This window comes from Lipotes vexillifer, unplaced genomic scaffold, assembly GCF_000442215.2.
Source record: "Lipotes vexillifer unplaced genomic scaffold, Lipotes_vexillifer_v1.1 scaffold44, whole genome shotgun sequence".
Taxonomy (NCBI): domain Eukaryota; kingdom Metazoa; phylum Chordata; class Mammalia; order Artiodactyla; family Lipotidae; genus Lipotes; species Lipotes vexillifer.
Window position 1 is genome coordinate 1,132,958 of NW_006787415.1, and position 19,275 is coordinate 1,152,232.

A 19,275-nucleotide genomic window follows, 5' to 3' on the forward strand; every position below is an offset into this window, starting at 1 on the left:
GAACCCGTGTCCCCTGCATCGGCAGGCAGACTCTCAACCACTGCGCCACCAGGGAAGCCTATAGAAAATGGTTTGAAAATATAAACGCCAAACTATAATTAGCAGTTGACTCTTGGGAGGGATGTGGAATTGATGGATGGAATAAAGCAATGGGAAGTGAGGGTGAATATAAATTTTCTCCTAACATTTCTGGATTGTTTGACATAAGCATATAGTCATATTACTTCTGTGATTTCTTTAATGAGAAAAAGAAAAATGTACAGCATGTACTCATATTCCTTCTGTGATTTCTTTAATGAGAAAAAGAAAAATGTACAAATTAAGTCCCAAATAATAAAAAAGGACTAGAAATATTTTATCACTAGATATAATCAGTAAGAAAATGGTTCCTTGAAAGAGACCTTCTGTGAATATCAGTCAGTTGTTTACAGACTGCCAAATGTGTCTTCTGTGAGCTTATATGGAGTGTCAGAATTTGGATTTGTTTTATTTTTAAATTATACACAAAAGTACAATAATGTATGTGTACTGGGCAAGCCTCATGGTATTATGCTGAGTAATTTATTGCTTGAGTCATAAAACTCTGCACCAGCAATAATTTCCATCATCCCTGAAACACAAAAGCAGTAATAAATAGAGATAACCAAATATTCAGCCACATGTCTTCAAACATCACACAACCCATTTGTCTTACTTAGTTCTTCATTAGCAATATAAAATCTGTTCATTTTTATAATCTGGTGTCCTAAATATTTTTCTACTATTTTTTTCTTCTGATATTTATGAGAATAAATTGCATTCATTAGTTCTCTAAAATAAACTTATTTTTTCAGCAATCAAAATTGTAATTACTCATTAAATGTAAATGTTTTATTTCCCTATAATTGTGCTAATGATATTCTCTTAGTGGTTCTGTAATGCTTTGTGTATTGAAATAACTAATGAACTTCTCAGTTCCTCAGGCCATATGGGCTTCTTCAACTATCCATCTGTTCCAGCTGTTGTAGGAGCCATCATGACAATAGCTTCCAACACTCTGCAGTTGAGGGCTGTAGGGATAAAATATTTGGATGCTTGCAACCTCGCGCTAAACACTGCTAGCTCAGTACATGGCAAACCAAGAAACAAAGCTGAGAATTTTGTAATGTGTTACACTCTAGTGATGTTAATTTAGGTGTATAACTAGTTCGTCTAAGAGTATATAATTAAGTCTGAGAAGGTGCTGACCAGAATTCTGTGATTCAAAATGATTTTTTTAAGAGATTTATTTTATTTATTTATTTATTTAATTTATTTTTGGCCGCGTCGGGTCTTTAGTTGCGGCGCACGGGCTCTTCACTGCGGCTCATGGGCTTCTGTCTAGTTGTGGCGTGCAGGTTTTCTCTATCTAGTTGTGGCACGTAGGCTCCAAAACGCATGGGCTCTGTAGTTTGTGGCACGCAGGCTCTCTCATTTAGGCACGTGAGTTCAGTAGTTGTGGCCCGTGGGCTTAGTTGCCTCATGGCATGTGGGATCTTAGTTCCCTGACCAGGAATCGAACCTGTGTCCCCTGCATTGTAAGGTGGATTCTTTACCACTGGACCACCAGGGAAGTCTCAATTCAAAATGATTTTGAGGATAGGGATTTATCTACTATTTATAGACAGCATTTTCCAAATTAAAAGCAGCCTGTGTTCTTTCTTCTCCTTTCCTCTACTATCATCTGTATTTACATTTATATTAACAGGGATCCAAGAGTTGATAAATGATTTGGTTTAAACCAAGAAATGTATGTTTTTTACTTAAAATATTTTCTAGGAATTGGAGGATGGGGAAGGAAAGCTAAATACAACTCACTAGAATTTTAGACTGTTTTGAAGGATGCTACATAATATATTTCAATTATTTACTTTCCTAAGTTCCTAAAGGATGAAATTACCACCATCATTCTTTATTGAAAAAATGAAAGATGTAATATCTTTACAGTCACAAATTTGCATATGGAGACAGTTTATTGCCTTCTTTCTTCCTCTTCTTTCATCTAACAATGTATGTAAAAGATTTGTTTAGAGAATAATGTTTCCTTTGTCATCTTCATGAACCTCTTCCAATTGGGTGTTTTCATCAACTTCCTAGGCATATTCCCATAGAAATTTGAGAGAATAGAAATATAGTCAAACTTTTTTAGGTCATGTACTGTCCCAGAAATAAACTATATTGTATATTTCCTTAGCATTTTCATAAATCAGACTGAATTATTCAATATGAGAAATTTTGAGTTTTTTAAATCATGCATAATGTAATTTTTTGAAGCTAAAAAATACAAATGAAACAAAACATCCTGCTAGAAAATTCATTAAAAGCAGCATTAGGATCATTTTATGTAAAACCCAATAGAATATTTTGTATAATAGTTTAAACAAAATATTTAACACTTTGCCCAGTGTTGAAACACAGCACCACCTAGAAGACAGAAAAGCAGGTTCTCCATAGTTTTGTCCAGAGATCTGGTTATCTGCAAGGGGATGAACTTTAACTATTATACTATGCTTTCTTTAAATTTCACTTATTTGTGTATGCAAATTTGGCTTGCGTATCTGTTTCCATTTCTCTTCATCTGCCAGATGTGTCTACTTTAAATGACTTGAAAGTTTAGATCTGGGTCTTTCCCAGAATATTTTTAGTCAGCTGTGAACTCTAGCCCAGCCTTTCAATGCCAGCTTACTGCTAAATGGGCGAGGAGCTGTGATATGCACTCAGGGGAAGAATAAACACCCTTTACCTAGGCCAAAGCAACTTGACCAATTGAAGTTTGACAGCTTTCACACTGGATTGTTTTTTTCCATGAATGGCATAACATCATTAAATCCTTAAAACCAGTAAGTTGTTTAAAAGTTTTCACAAGGTCTGTTTGTTTTCCTCCTTTTGCAATTTTCAGACTGAATCTTCATATAAAATCTCAATTTATTTAATGACAATCTTAGCATGTCAATACACTCTGAGTTGTTGAGGTTTTGTTTTGTTTTTTCCCAAGCCTGGATTTAAAACTCCTTGAATCCAAAAAAGGTTGAATTTAAAATCTGACATTATTAGAGAAAATCTGTAGGAACTGATTATTTTATTGCATAGAAAAGCATTAACTGGGCTCATACAAAACTACGTAGCATAGTTTTCTAAATTCTCTCTTCTAAAAACAGCATTTAAAAACATAATATCAAAATAAGTTTTAAAGAAACAGATCAGTTAAGATCAGAATGAATAGAATTTTGGTGAGATTTCTGGAAACTTATTAATAAAATTAATATAATGATATATAATTTGTTATTAGTATTTTTATTATAGTTAATCTTTATTAAATCTTTGCTAAGGACTATGCATTGTGCCTAGTTTCATTCAACTTCTGAAAATTCTGTTAGGTAAATATCAGTATGATTATCATTCACATTTTGAAATGGGAAAACTAAGAATCAGAGAGCTGCTAAAATTTCTTCAAAATCCCTTATAAATCATGTTGCCATTAGTGCAAAATATCGTTTAGGACTGGAAGGATCAGCTTGCTCAACCCTTGTGACTGTACAATCATTTATCTAAAATTTTTTAATCTTTACTTATTTCCAACATGGTTTTGTTTAATTTTTACCTTTAATATGTTTGCTACGATCATGATAGATCTGATTTTCCAGGAATAAAGAGAAATTATAATAATCTGTCCACAAAGTCCTGGCAACCATTCCTCGGTGGGCACAGAAACAGCCTCTTTGGCTGTTTTTGTTTAAAGTTAATGATAAAATAAATATAAAAAAGAGAATGAACACAGTCCTTTCTCTTCTTTCTTTGCTGTCTTTCTCGGTTAATAGATACCAAATAACCTATAGAATAATTGAAATGAAATGATAGAATTTCAAAAAGTCTAATTGTTCAAATCTTTCAAATAAACAGCTTTTGAAAGAAAATTTGCTATAATGTTAATGCTTGAATTTGACAGAAACTTTCAGAAAAAAAAACCAATATAAAGGAAAGTGCTAAAATTGAGTCATACTCTTTTTTTTTTTTTAAGTTACAAGGAGAGTACCCTGAATCACTGACAGTTTAAATCAAAATTGCCAAATTTGCTAAAATGTCTGCTTCATTCTAGTTAAAGACATTTATATCTTACGTACAATTCTTATATTTATACATGACCCTATGCCTTTTTGGTCCTCTCTTTTAAGCTGTTATGTTTCTTAAAATGTGTTAGTTTTTCTTCCTGGCTGTACAACCCCAGATTCCTTCTTCGCCCTATCTCCGTCACAAGTACTGAATTCTCAGGGCTATAGTACAAATATCTGTGTGCTGTTCTTATGACAAGACTGTATGATCTGACCTGAGAACTGGACCAGTGTATTACTGTGACAGTAAGCACGTGTCAACTTATTTTTGGTCTTTTTCAATTCCACACGTTTGGGGCTCTTAGCAGACCTGATTTAATCTCAATTCCAGTGACTCTATAGGCCAGTGAATGATTTTCCGTTGTGCCCTGATTTGTTCACCTAAGACATAACTTTTGGAATAGTGGTGTAAGGCTGGAGAGTGTACCAGCAGGACCTCAGCACCTGGACTCGTGGCTGGAGAGTGGAGCATGTGGAGTCCCTGTAGCCGAACCTGCAGTTCTGGGATCAGCAGTCGAGAGCGCAAATGTCCTGGGTAAACGCAAAGCTCCTGGATTGGGGGAGGGCATTGTTTTCTTCAAGTTTGAAATTAAAAGGTTTTACTGATAAACCATGTTGGGGGCCAAAGAAACTTCTCAAACCTCACTCCACTTTGGAAAACAGAAAAGTCCCTCAAATTATTTTATGTAAAATCTCCCTTCGAAGAAGAAAATAAGACCAAACTTTCTAAGAACAAATAATTAAACACTACACAGAGTGGTGTTTTGAGTACAAATCAAATTTAAAAATGTGTTGAAATAAGCAGGGAGAGATGTGTTAGAAAAAGTAAGTCAACATTAAAAGGAACTATGAGAGGAGCCAGAAGCTGATAGGACTTCAGAAAGAGAGGGAATGAGGGCAACATGAATGTCAGTAGAAGGTAAGAATGATGAGAAATGAAATCCTGCTGAGCACATGTATGGATAGGGAGCATCCAAGATCAGCTTGCTTGTCTCCATCGTTCCTAGAGTGATCCTAGGAAAATGTGTGAGAAAGTCATTTCAGCTTTATGCTTTAACTTTGGTGTGGATTCAGTGGCCCAGTTCCTCAACAAGAGATTTTAAAGAATGTATGTGAAAACCTTAGAAGCAACTCCTTAATAATTCTTCGCCCCACTCTTTCATGGGAAGTGCAGGCTTTCAATTTTGCCCCCAACCTCTGCCCTTTACCCTTCTATATCATTTTCATAGCAAATGGGCTTTTGTTTCTCATGTATTTTGGAAATTAAATGGCTCAAAGTTTGGAAAAAATATATATTTTTAAATAAACATATGGATTTCCTACCATTACCAATCATTTAATCTGTCCACTTTTTCAAAAGTAGATTTAATATAAAGGATTATACCTTATTAATATATTGCCTTTTGATTTTTTTAAATGAGTAGTTAACATAAAAAAAGATAAAATTGATTATTTGTACTGTCTTTTCTAGGCTAGGTTCTGAAGCAAGGGATTGTAATGGTCCCAGAAAACAGTACAGAATATGTGAGAATCCACCTTGTCCTGCAGGTTTGCCTGGATTCAGAGACTGGCAATGTCAGGCCTATAGTGTTAGAACTTCGTACCCAAAGCATGTACTTCAGTGGCACGCTGTCACGGATGAAGGTATGACCAACCAGATCACCACCATCTTAGTTATGTAGACTTCTAGGTTTGCAAGGTGCTTTACAATAGTGGTAAATATTGTTTAACAGTTTATATTCTAGGTATTTCAGAGCTCTGTTTTTTCTACCTTTACTGACATATAACAACCACAAGCACTGACTAAAAATATCTTTAAAAAATATAGAGATATTATACACCAATGAGATAAACTTAAATTTAAAAAGGGTGACCATACAAAATGCTGGTGAGGATGAAGAGAAACTAGATCTTTCATGCGTTGCTGGTAAGAAGGTAAAATGGAGCAGCCACTCTGAAAATTAGCTTGGCAGTTTCTTTAAATAACTAAGCATACACTTTAGAAAACACAGACTTGGTTATTTATCTCAGAGAAATGAAAATTTGCAACCACAAAAAAATGCTGAACACAAATGGGCACAGCAGTTTTATTTTCGATAGCCAAACACTGGAAATAATCAAAAAGGTTCTAAGTAGCTGCAGGGTTAGCAAACTGAGGTATATCTGTGCCATGGGATATTATGCAGCAGTACACAGAACACTCTGTTAACATATGCAATGACCTGGTGGATGTCACAGCATTATGCTGAGTTGGAAAACCCAATCTCAAAATGTCTCACACTGTATGATTCCTTTTATATAACATTCTTGAAGCCACAAAAGTATCGAGATGGAAAACAGATAGATGAGTGGTTACCAGGAGTTAGGAGTGGTGGTGGGAGAGGGATGGCTGTCCCTGTAAAGGGGTAGCATGAGGTAGAACTAGAGATCTTTATATAAAGTGCAAATTGGCTCATTCTGATCTCCCAGTTAAAGCATTTCAGAGACTTGCCATAACTCTTCAGGTAGAGGCTAAATTTCACAACATGACATGCTCAGCAAGACCTTCTTTAGCCTGATTCCTTCTCTTGTCTCCTGCCTCATATAAAACCTCACTCTCTTTTCCTCTGTGCTCCAGATATTGCCCTTGTTTCACTGCTCCCTACATGTCATGCTTTCTTCCCCCACACATGGCCTTCAAACATACTGTTTCTTTATAGAAAGAAGAATAGAATAGTCTTCTATTCACACCATCCTTTTAATAAAGGTTAATTCTATATTTCCAGATGCTTCAACCAACAAACTTTGGAGTCTTCATTTTCCGTTTAGTTCTCTTTTACTGTACATTCAAAATATCAGTAAAGTCACATGAGCCCTATCTTTAAAATACATCCAGAATCTGATTATTGCCCAGTATCTCCAGAGCTGCCACCCTGATATAAGCAACAGTGTCTTACCTGAATGACTGTAGTAGCTGTCTAACTGTTCTTTTTTTTTTTTTAATTTTTACGTTTTATTTTCTTTCTTTTTTTATACAGCAGGTTCTTATTAGTCATCCATTTTATATGCATCAGTGTATACATGTCAATCCCAATCTCCCAATTCATCACACCACCACCCCCACCTCCCGCTGCTTTCCCCCCTTGGTGTCCATACGTTTGTTCTCTATATCTGTGTCTCAATTTCTTCCCTGCGAACCAGTTCATCTGTACCATATTTCTACGTTCCACATATATGCGTTAATATATGATATTTGTTTTTCTCTTTCTAACTTACTTCACTCTGTATGACAGTCTCTGGATCCATCCATGTCTCTGCAAATGAACCAGTTTCGTTCCTTTTTATGGCTGAGTAATATTCCATTGTAAATATGTACCAATTCTTCTTTATCCATTTGTCTGTCGATGGGCATTTAGGTTGCTTTCATGACCTGCCTATTGTAAATAGTGCTGCAATGAACATTGGGGTTCATGTGTGTTTTTGAATTATGGTTTTCTCTGGGTATATGCCCAGTGGTAGGATTGCTGGATCATATGGTAATTCTATTTTTAGTTTTTTAAGGCTGTACTGTTCTCCATAGAGGCTGTATCAATTTACATTCCCACCAGCAGTGCAAGACGGTTCCCTTTTCTCCACACCCTCTCCAGCATTTGTTCTTTGTAGATTTTCTGATGATGCCCATTCTAACTGGTGTGAGGAGATACTTCATTGTAGTTTTGATTTGCATTTCTCTAATAATTAGTGATTTTGAGCAGCTTTTCATGTGCTACCTGGCCATCTGTATATCTTCTTTGGAGAAATGTCTGTTTAGGTCTTCTGCCCATTTTTGGATTGCGTTGTTTCTTTTTTTAATATTGAGCTGCATGAGCTGTTTATATATTTTGGAGATTAATCCTTAGTCCATTGATTCGTTTGCAAATATTTTTCTCCCATTTGAGGGTTGTCTTTTCATCTTGTTTATGGTTTCCTTTGCTGTGCGAAAGCTTTTAAGTTTCATTAGGTCCCATTTGTTTATTTTTGTCTATTTCCATTACTCTAGGAGGTGGATCAAAAAAAATCTTGCTGTGATTTATGTCAAAGAGTGTTCTTCCTAAGTTTTCCTCTAAGAGTTTTATAGTGTCCAGTCTTACATTTAGGTCTCAAATCCATTTTGAGTTTATTTTTGTGTATTGTATTAGGGAGTGTTCTAATTTCTTTGTATTACATGTAGCTGTCCAGTTTTCCCAGCACTACTTATTGAAGAGACTGTCTTTTCTCCATTGTATATCCTTGCCTCCTTTGTCATAGATTGGTTAACCATAGGTGCATGGGTTTATCTCTGGGCTTTCTCTCTTGTTCCATTGATCTATATTTCTGTTTTTGTGCCAGTACCATATTGTCTTGATTACTGTAGCTTTGTAGTATACTCTGAAGACAGGGAGTCTGATCCCTCCAGCTCCATTTTTTTCCCTCAAGACTGCTTTGGCTATTCAGGGTCTTTTGTGTCTCCATACAAATTTTAAGATTCTTTGTTCTAGTTCCATAAAAACTGCCATTGGTAATTTGATAGGGATTGCATTGAATCTGTATATTGCTTTGGGTAGTATAGTCATTTTCACAATATTGATTCTTTCAGTCCGAGAACATGGTATATCTCTCCATCTGTTGCTGTCATCTTTAATTTCTTTCATCAGTGTCTTATAGTTTTCTGCATACAGGTCTTTTGTCTCCCTAGGTAGGTTTATTCCTAGGTATTTTATTCTTTCTGTTGCAGTGGTAAATGGGAGTGTTTCCTTAATTTTTCTTTCAGATTTTTCATCATTAGCGTTTAGGAATGCAAGAGATTTCTGTGCATTAATTTTATATCCTGCAACTTTACCAAATTCATTGATTAGCTCTAGTAGTTTTCTGGTGGCACCTTTAGGATACTCTATGTATAGTATCATGTCACCTGCAAACAGTGACAGTTTTACTTCTTCTTTTCCAGTTTGTGTTCCTTTCATTTCCTTTTCTTCTCTGATTGCCATGGCTAGGACTTCCAAAACTATGTTGAATAATAGTGGTGAGAGTGGACATCCTTGTATTGTTCCTGATCTTAGAGGAAATGCTTTCAGTTTTTCACCATTGAGAATGATGTTTGCTGTGGGTTTGTCGTACATGGTCTTTATTATGTTGAGGTAGGTCCCCTCTATGCCCACTTTCTGGAGAGTTTTTTATCATAAATGTTTGTTGAATTTTGTCCAAAGCGTTTTCTGCATTGTTTGAGATGATCATATGGTTTTTATTCTTCAGTTTGTTAATATGGTGTATCACATTGATTGATTTGAGTATACTGAAGAATCCTTGCATCCCTGGGATAAATCCCACTTGATTGTGGTATATGATCCTTTTAATGTGTTGTTGGATTCTGTTTGCTAGTATTTTGTTGAGGATTTCTGCATATATATTTATCAGTGATATCAGTCTGTAACTTTCTTTTTTTGTAGTATCTTTGTCTGGTTTTGGTATCAGGGTGATGGTGGCCTCATAGAATGAGTTTGGGTGTGTTCCTTCCTCTGCAATTTTTTGGAAGAGTTTGAGAAGGATGGGTGTTAGCTCTTCTCTAAATATTTGATAGAAATCACCTGTGAAGCCACCTGCTCCCAGACTTTTGTTTGTTGGAAGATTTTTAATCACATTTAAAATTTTATTACTTGTGATTGGTCTGTTCATATTTTCTATTTCTTCCTGTTTCAGTCTTGGAAGTTTATACCTTTCTAAGAATTTGTCCATGTCTTCCAGGTTGTCCATTTTAATGGCATAGAGTTGTTTGTAGTAGTCTCTTAGGATGCTTTGTATTTCTGCGGTGTCTGTTGTAACTTCTCCTTTTTCATTTCTAATTTTATTGATTTGAGTCCTCTTCCTTTTTCTTGATGAGTCTGGCTAATGGTTTATCAATTTTGTTTATCTTCTCAAAGAACCAGATTTTGTTTTTATTGATTTTTGCTATTGTTTTCTTTGTTTCTCTTTCATTTATTTCTGCTCTGATCTTTATGATTTCTTTCCTTCTGCTAACGTTGGGTTTTGTTTGTTCTTCTTTCTTTAGTTCCTTTAGTGTAAGGTTAGATTTTTTATTTGAGATTTTTCTTGTTTCTTGAGGTAAGCTTGTATAGCTATAAACTTCCCTCTTAGAACTGCCTTTGCCACATCCCATAGGTTTTGGATTGTCGTGTTTTCTTTGTCATTTGTCTCTAGGTATTTTTTGATTTCCTCTTTGATTTCCTCAGTGATCTTTTGGTTATTTAGTAACATATTGTTTAGCCTCCATGTGGTTGTGTTTTTTACGATTTTTTCCCTGTAATTGATTTCTAATCTCATAGTGTTGTGGTCAGAAAAGATGCTTGATATGATTTCAGTTTTCTAAAATTTGCTGAGGCTTGATTTGTGACCCATGATGTGATCTATCCTGGAGAATGTTCCATGCGCACTTGAGGAGAAAGTGTAATCTGCTGTTTTTGGATGGAATGTCCTATAAATGTCAATTAAATCTATCTGGTCTATTGTGTCATTTAAAGTTTGTCTTTTCTTATTAATTTTCTTTTTCGATGATCTGTCCATTGGTGTAAGTGAGGTGTTAAAGTCCCCCACTATTATTGTGTTACTGTTGATTTCCTCTTTTATAGCTGTTAGCATTTGCCTTATGTATTGGGGTGCTCCTATGTTGGGTACATATATATTTATAATTGTTATATCTTCTTCTTGGATTGATCCCTTGATCATTATGTAGTGGCCTTCCTTGTCTCTTGTAACATTCTTTATTTTAAAGTTTATTTTATCTGATATGAGTATTGCTACTCCAGCTTTCTTTTGATTTCCATTTTCATGGAATATCTTTTTCCATCCCCTCACTTTCAGTCTGTATGTGTCTCTAGGTCTGAAGTGGGTGTCTTGTAGACAGCATATATATGGGTCTTGTTTTTGTATCCATTCAGGAAACCTGTGTCTTTTGTTGGAGCATTTAATCCATTCACATTTAAGGTAATTATCGATATGTATGTTCCTATTATCATTTTCTTAATTGTTTTGGGTTTGTTTTTATAGGTCCTTTTCTTCTCTTGTGTTTCCCACTTGGAGAAGTTCCTTTGGCATTTGTTGTAGAGTTGGTTTGGTGGTGCTGAATTCTCTTAGCTTTTGCTTGTCTGTAAACCTTTTGATTTCTCCATTGAATCTGAATGAGATCCTTGCTGGGTAGAGTAATCTTGGTTATAGGTTCTTCCCTTTCATCACTTTAAGTATATCCTGCCACTCCCTTCTGGCTTGTAGAGTTTCTGCTGAGAAATCAGCTGTTAACCTTATTGGAGTTCCCTTTTTTGTTATTTGTCGTTTTTCCCTTGCTGCTTCAATAATTTTTCTTTGCCTTTAATTTTTGCCAATTTTTTTCTTTTTTTTTTTGCAGTATACGGGCCTCTCACCATTGTGGCCTCTCCCGTTGCGGAGCACAGGCTCCGGACACACAGGCTCAGCAGCCATGCCCCACTGTCCCAGCCGCTCCACGGCATGTGGGATCTTCCCAGACCGGGGCACGAACCCGTGTCCCCTGCATTGGCAGGCGGACTCTCAACCACTGCACCACCAGGGAAGCCCACCAATTTCATTACTATGTGTCTCGGCGTGTTTCTCCTTGGTTTTATCCTATATGGGACTCTCTGTGCTTCCTGGACTTGGGTGGCTATTTCCTTTCCCATGTTAGGGAAGTTTTTGACTATAATCTCTTCATATATTTTCTAGGGTCTTTTCTCTCTCTTTTCTCCTTCTGGGACGCCTATAATGCGAATGTTGTTGCGTTTAATGTTGTCACAGAGGTCTCTTAGGCTGTCTTCATTTCTTTTCATTCTTTTTTCTTTATTCCGTTCCACAGCAATGAATTCCACCATTCTGTCTTCCAGGTCACTTTTCCGTTCTTCTGCCTCAGTTATTCTGCTATTGATTCCTTCTAGTGTATTTTTCATTTCAGTTATTGTATTGTTCATCTCTGTTTGTTTTTTTTTTTTTTTTTTTTTTTTTTTTGCGGTATGCAGGCCTCTCACTGCAGCGGCCCCTTCTGCTGCGGAGCACAGGCTCCGGACACGCAGGCTCAGCAGCCATGGCTCAGGGGCCCAGCTGCTCCGTGGCATGCGGGACCCTCCCGGACCGGGGCATGAACCCACGTCCCCTGCATCAGCAGGCGGACTCCCAACCACTGTGCCACCAGGAAAGCCCTGTTTGTTTGTTCTTTAATTGTTCTAGATCTTTGTTGAACATTTCTTGCATCTTCTCAATCTTTGCCGCCATTCTTTTTCCGAGGTCCTGGATCATCTTCACTATCCTTATTCTGAATTCTTTTTCTGGAAGGTTGCCTATCTCCACTTCATTTAGTGTTTTTCTGGGGTTTTATCTTGTTCCTTCATCTGGTACATAACCCTCTGCCTTTTCATCTTGTCTATCTTTCTATGAGTGTGGTTTTTCTTCCACAGGCTCAAGGATTGTAGTTCTTCTGCTGTCTCTAACTGTTCTTTATGCCTGTGTCCTCATACCTCCTTCAGTCTCAACATAGCCAGAGTGATGTATTTAAAATGTCAGTCATGTCATGTTATTCTTCCATTCAGAAGCCTTCAGTGTCTCCCCAGCTCAGTAAAAGTCCAAAGTTCTTCTAATGGTCTCTAAGGTCCTCAGCTCCCTGGCTTCCTGTTACCCTCTAACTTCAGCTGTACTGTGTCCGCATCACACCTTGCCACCCACACTGGCTCCCTTCAGTCTTAGTCTCTCGGAAGTTGTTGTTTTCTCTGGTGAATTACTTTTCCCAGATAGCAGTATGATTCATTCTCTCACCTCGTTCTCATCTTTTCATAAATATTGACTCAGTGCTTTTCCTTCCCCTGCTTTATTCTTTTTTCACAGACCTTATCATCATCTATCATAATATTTTTATTTTACTCTTTTATGCTCCCCCTCAAATAATAATTGTTAGAGCAAGAGTTGTATTTTATGCATTGCTATGTGTTTAGCACCGTAAGTAATATCTGAACAGAGTAGACACTTAATAAATATTTAGTGAAAGAATGATATGTCTTGTGGGAATTTTCTGTAGTGACCTATCCTGGCCCCTCTTCTCACTAAACATCCTTCTTGGCATAATCTTACTTATTCACTAGGTTTTATTTATCATCTGAATGCTAAAGGAACACAAACATTTATCTCCAACCTAGATCTCTCTGTCCTGAGCTCCTTACCTGCTTACCCCTATGTTGCATGAACTTGTCCACTCAGCATCCCATTCATCTCTAACTCAACATGGTTCAAGTTCAACATACCCCTTCCCCTTTTCCTTTCTCTCACTCCCACCATCTCTCCTCTTACTGTGCTCTCTCATGGAGAATAGCATCATGATCAGCCTCATTACCAAGCTAAGCCAGAATCCTTCTGCCTCAGTCTCCATCCCCCTGTAATCAATCAGCACACCCTATTTGTCCAAACCTTTCTTTGTTTGCCAGCATCTTTGTTTATGATTGCACCATCTCTGACCTAGATTCTTCAGATGGCTTCCTCACTGTCTCTCTGACCCTCCTTCAGCCCCTACTCCTCATTTCAGACAGGCTGGCCTTTTTGAAGGCCTAAACCATCAGTCACTGTGCCAAGGAATACCCTTCCACAAGTCCCGTTGCTGTCAGGACCAATCTCAAACTTTATTACCTGGTTTATAAGGCCATTATTGTGACCTGCCCCCTTTAACGTCTCTGCCCTCATCTCCATCATTCCCTTCTGTAATCTCCAGCACCGCCAGGCCGAATTTCATTTCATCCCTCAGATACATCATGTTTTCTTACTTCTGGGCCTATAAATATGCACATTTCTTGGCACAATATCCTTTATCTCTCAAGCTTTAATCTCTTTCCCCATGTATTTACCTTGAAAACTTCTACTGATTTTCTGGACTCAGTTTATGACAAGTTCTCTAGGAAAAAAGAATCCCCCTGATCTTCCATATAGGATACATACCCCTGCCAAGTACTCCACAAGACCCTGCTGAAGCAGATTTTAATGCATCTCTATTCCCTCTATTGTCTGTGCCTAGTGTACTGTCTGGCAGTTATTAAGCTTCTGATGGATATTTGTTGCATTAATTTAAGTATATAAGTAATATTTTTTGATGGTAAAAATAAAGTCAATATGACAGTTCCAATCCTGAAAATCATCATCTGATCCTGGGTTAATTCTACATCTGCCTCCAACTGGCTGTCTGATTTGATAATATTTACTTCATTTGAGACCTGTTTAATCACATGTGAAATAAGAGATAGGAAACAGGTTCCCTCCAGATTTTAAAAGAAAATCAGAGTTGTATGGGGGTCAACTTAAAATATTAAAACTGTTGGAAATCACAATTAAGGGAGCTCCTGACTCTTATAAAGTGTTGTTTATCATCAGAATGATCCATAATAGATATTTATATAATTAGCAGGGTACCATTTTTGATGATTCTGTGACATGTATCAATCAAACATGTCAGTCTGTATGATGAATAAAAGACACAACAATAGTTTTTATGTATTAGAACCATATGGAAGAAATTGAAATATACAAGTCTTTTAAAAACCCCAAGTTTTCGATACTTTAAAATGCAGTGGCTATTTCTGTTTTTTTATGTAACACATGAATCTCTGGCTAAGAGAATTAAATATAAGGTATCAATACAGTAGTGAACATTTATTTTTAGAGAAAAAAAGGTGCATGGCTTTAACATTCAGGTATTTTGCATACTCTGTGCTGAAATTTGGCTGAAGTCCATGTTTAATGCATACCTTGGAAAGGGGTGGTCTCTTAAATCAAGACAGAGCCTGCCTGCCAAGTACTGGCATGTTACATGGATCACTATAATGTCACAATCTCAAGGGTGTACTCCAGGAAGGAAGATTGGTATCAAATGTTGATGTCATCTATAAGGCTAAAGTAAGTACGGTAAATTGACAATATGTAAAAGGAGGAATACAACGTTTTTATCTGAGTTCTTGCTTAGAATGTAAATGGAATATTCTAGACTAACTTCTTTCAACATCATTCTTATATCTGGTTTGCTCCTCTCTTCAGTGAAAACTCCAGAAAGAGAATATTGAGGGCTCTGTGTGTGTGTGTGTGTGTTTGTATATATATGTTACTATTAAAGTGTTGCAATGACAGCAGCTGTTTTTAATTCCAAAGATATGACATAGTAAGTAGTCATTGAATAAACATAACCTACTTTGAGGTGTGAGAGCACACTGAACTGCTTTATTGCAGTGTATAATAGCATCTTAAAGGGAAATTTCAAAACCATTCACATTAAAGGCCATGGTACAACTCCCCAAAATTGTTCAGACCAGTATCCAGAAGCCACATGTGAAAACTGTTTGAAATGTTCAATTCTGAAGGCTCATTTAACTGTCTGTCTTCTCTTTGCCAAGTGATACCCTGTTCCATGCCTCTGGCTGTTATTTGGTATTTATAGAATCCCATCAGCATACGTGGAACTTTACTGAAGACGTAAGCGAAGATCAGTGTCAGAGACTGTAAACTATTTTCCATTCTATTTGTATGAGCTTAATAAACAGTAAAAGGCCTGACTGGTGTCAAGCCAATAGAGTAGTAATGTAGCCTGGAAGTTGCTCTGAAGTTTCTGATTTGGATAATCCTACTACTGGTGTTACCAAATACTACAGCTCCTCTGCAGGATGCTTAGAAATGGAAACAGCACTTTAAAAATGTTTTGCCACTTTTTGAGCGAGCCTAATAGGCAAGTGTTTTAACTCTAACCCTCCTACCTTATTGTTTAAGGAAGCACTGAAGGTGACTGCCAGCCATTCAAGAATTCTTTACCTAGAACAGTAGTTCTCACCCTAAACATCATACATCCTGATATGCTTTCTGAGTAAGCAACGATGAGGGTGAGTCCCAGCTAGCACTTCAGCAACTGTGCATTCCAATGGATGTTCTCATGGGATTGTATTGCATTGCTAAACATCCTCGCAATGGAAAATCTTACAAGGATTGTTCATCTTAGAAGTTCTTCTTTCCCCCTTTACTAATTTTTCAATTAGAAAATGCCAAATGCATCGGATTTAAAATTAGTGTATTGGAATTTAGAATTGAGACATCAAGAAAGGCTTCATGAATAAAGTAAATCTTAAATAGGCAGAAATCTGATATGTTCTTAAAATTAAAATGAGTTCATGGCAAAAGATATGAGCAAAAAATGGGAGTATGCAAAATATTTTTCATGAAGAATGCTTGGTTTGTGTGTGGTAGAGGTTTAGTGCCAGAAAATAATAAATGGTACATTTAAAAAATAATTTGAAGGCATAATTCTTAAGAAGGAGATTAATATTCATTGGATACCTATTTTTGCTCAGGCATCATCTCATTTACTACTTACAGTAACCCTCTAGTATTATATATTCTAGTAGTGCATTACTCAGTTAATATCAGATTATATTTTTTTTACTCCTAACTGTTCTGAAAAATAAAGCTTGAGGTAAAAATATTTATGGAACAAATTTTGTTCATTTATTTTTATCCACTCTGTATGTAGAAAAACCATGTGCCTTGTTTTGCTCTCCTGTTGGAAAAGAACAGCCTATTCTTCTATCAGAAAAAGTGTTGGATGGAACTTCTTGTGGATATCAGGGATTAGATATCTGTGCAAATGGCAGGTGTCAGGTAAGACATTCCAAAAGGGAGAGTGTATATGCTGAGGGAGGATTGGGGGACCTTCGAGCAGCTGCACAGTACAGTGGAAAGCTCTGCCTCAACTCTGATCTTCAGCAAGTCTGATCTGCTTTGAAAGTCCATTTCTTCATCTGTATAATGAAGAGTCCAGACTAGAAAATATATAATACTTATTACTAGCTGAAAGAATCTGAAAATTTTATTCTGTAACGTACATATTACAGGTGTAAAATTGTGACACTTTGGGCATTCCAGACCAGAAACTCAAGCACTCCAGTTCTCCATGTCTTGTGTCCAAGACTGAGCCATGTGGCAAAAACGTATAAAATCAGTCTTATTACTCAAAGTATCATCAACATTCTTGAATCAGCTGATTTCTAAATGTACATTCAATTTTTTATTATACTTAAGCATTTCATTTGCCTTTCTATTTCTTTTTAAAAATACTCTCCATCTACTATGTGCATTTATGTGCTCTTCTTTATCATTAGAAAGGAGACATTCTGGGCTTCCCTGGTGGCGCAGTGGTTGAGAGTCCGCCTGCCGATGCAGGGGACACAGGTTCGTGCCCCGGTCCGGGGAGATCCCACATGCCGCGGAGTGGCTGGGCCCGTGAGCCATGGCTACTGAGCCTGTGCGTCCGGAGCCTGTGCTCCTCAACGGGAGAGGCCACAACAGTGAGAGGCCCGGTGTGTAGTGGAAAGATCAAAGGCTAAAGCTTTGAAGTTGCTCGTTACAGGTCTGCCACTGTCTCAGGTTGGCTTCCCCTGGAAGATTAATATGCAGGAAGTTTAATACCAGGTGTTTTCATGATCAACATGTATGCAGAGGGGGAAGGAAGGCAGGACTGAGCACAGGGAGCATTTGGGCTTGGTACAGTCACAAGGCATCAGCTGACCGTGTGAGGAGCATTGTGGCTGGAATGGCTCTTCAAAGTTGTCCCCATTTGGGGTGAGAAAACCAGACCTTTTTAACCCCCATTATCTACTAGTGCTTGGATACAAGCTGTCCCAGGGGGTGAGGGTGATGTGATCTTGGGAAAGGCAGATTTCTTTAGGCTAGCCATTTTCTGAACAGGGCTGAAGGCTAAGAGCCATCAGCTGATAAATTCCCCAGGCGTGGAAGGAAAATATGTACATCTTTTAGTAATAAAAGAGGTATCTGAGTGGAGGAGGACTGAATCCACGACACCACTAGGAAACTGGGTTCTCGGGGAAAATCACTTAAAATATGTATGTGTCCATTAATCTGTAAAATGAAATAGGCAGGCCAGTGGTCATTGACTTTTTTGTGCAATACACTCCTTTGAGAATTTGGTAAAAGTTTTGGTTTCTTCCTATAAAAAACACATACCTGACCACACATGCACACACACGCAGGTGCACACATGCTCCAAAGTTTGAAAACAATTACAAGCTATGGATGGATCAATCTGTGGTCCAATAGAAGTCTATAGACTTCTGGATAAAAACTTGGAAGCATCGTGAAACTTAAATGCTTTAGCAGCTCTCAGGTTCTTTATTTCGCCATCATGCTCTAACATTTAAAGCGTAGAATCATGCAATATAATTGGTATAAGAGACAGTCTTATAATTACATATTAATTTCCTTTATTCTTTAACAGAATATGGCAGTAGCCTGAAATATAATTTTTCATTTGTCTATTTAAAAATCATTGCAATTATTTATCTATACATATTTTGTTTTCAAAACTGTGTTGTGCAATTAAAAATTTTATCTTTATTTCATCATTTTATGTAAATGTCAGATTAGTATATGACTTAAACGAATTTATTTTTCAAAAGAAATTATTTTCCTAACTCTATATGCCAAATATAATAGCTTACATTGCTGTGCTTTTCACTTAACAGTATTGTGTAAGCCAGATCTTTTATAGCGTCCCTAGGTAAACATAAAAGTAACAGCAACAACAAAAAATTCTGCATAAGTGTTATGTGAACCTGATGATTATAATTAAAGTTCTGTGAAATGAATTGTAACTTCTGACAGCATTGGAATACTTCAGGATTCTGGCTTTTTAACTAACATGCTTCATTCTGTCTTTCAGTATAATTAAAAACATGCTTCCTTTTCTGTTTCTGACAACCCTCTGTATACTGGGTTTGGCTAGAGTGTTTTATTTTTATCGTAAAACATACAGCGTTGAAGTTGAATGTAGAATTCTAAACTTGGTGAGTGGACTAAGGAGGGCAATTGAAAATAGACAGCTTTCTCCTGGTGACCCAATTTGGCTCCCTGGCAAAAGTTTTCTCTATCCTGGAAAAGGATAGAGAGAACTCTCCTCTGTATTATCATGGTACCTGCCAGTCTCCGGCCTGCCAGTGGTACTTCAGGTCCCTGCCACCAGTTAAACAGTATTGTCTTTTCCAAGTCATTCATCCTCAACTTTTAGAGTTATGTGAGCATATTTCGATAAGTGTGGATACTTGAGACTACCAGTTACAAAATACTA

General features: G+C 37.0%; 1 protein-coding gene across 1 annotated transcript in view; it reads left to right on the forward strand.

Annotated features, from left to right (window-relative positions):
* ADAMTS19 (ADAM metallopeptidase with thrombospondin type 1 motif 19) overlaps window positions 1-19,275 on the forward strand; it is a 282,978-nt gene that overhangs the window by 170,408 nt on the left and 93,295 nt on the right. Inside the window, exons 12-14 of the mRNA XM_007459995.1 lie at window positions 4,532-4,662; window positions 5,599-5,771; window positions 16,666-16,793. Coding sequence (XP_007460057.1) covers window positions 4,532-4,662; window positions 5,599-5,771; window positions 16,666-16,793 — 432 coding nt within the window. The remainder of the gene's footprint in view (window positions 1-4,531; window positions 4,663-5,598; window positions 5,772-16,665; window positions 16,794-19,275) is intronic.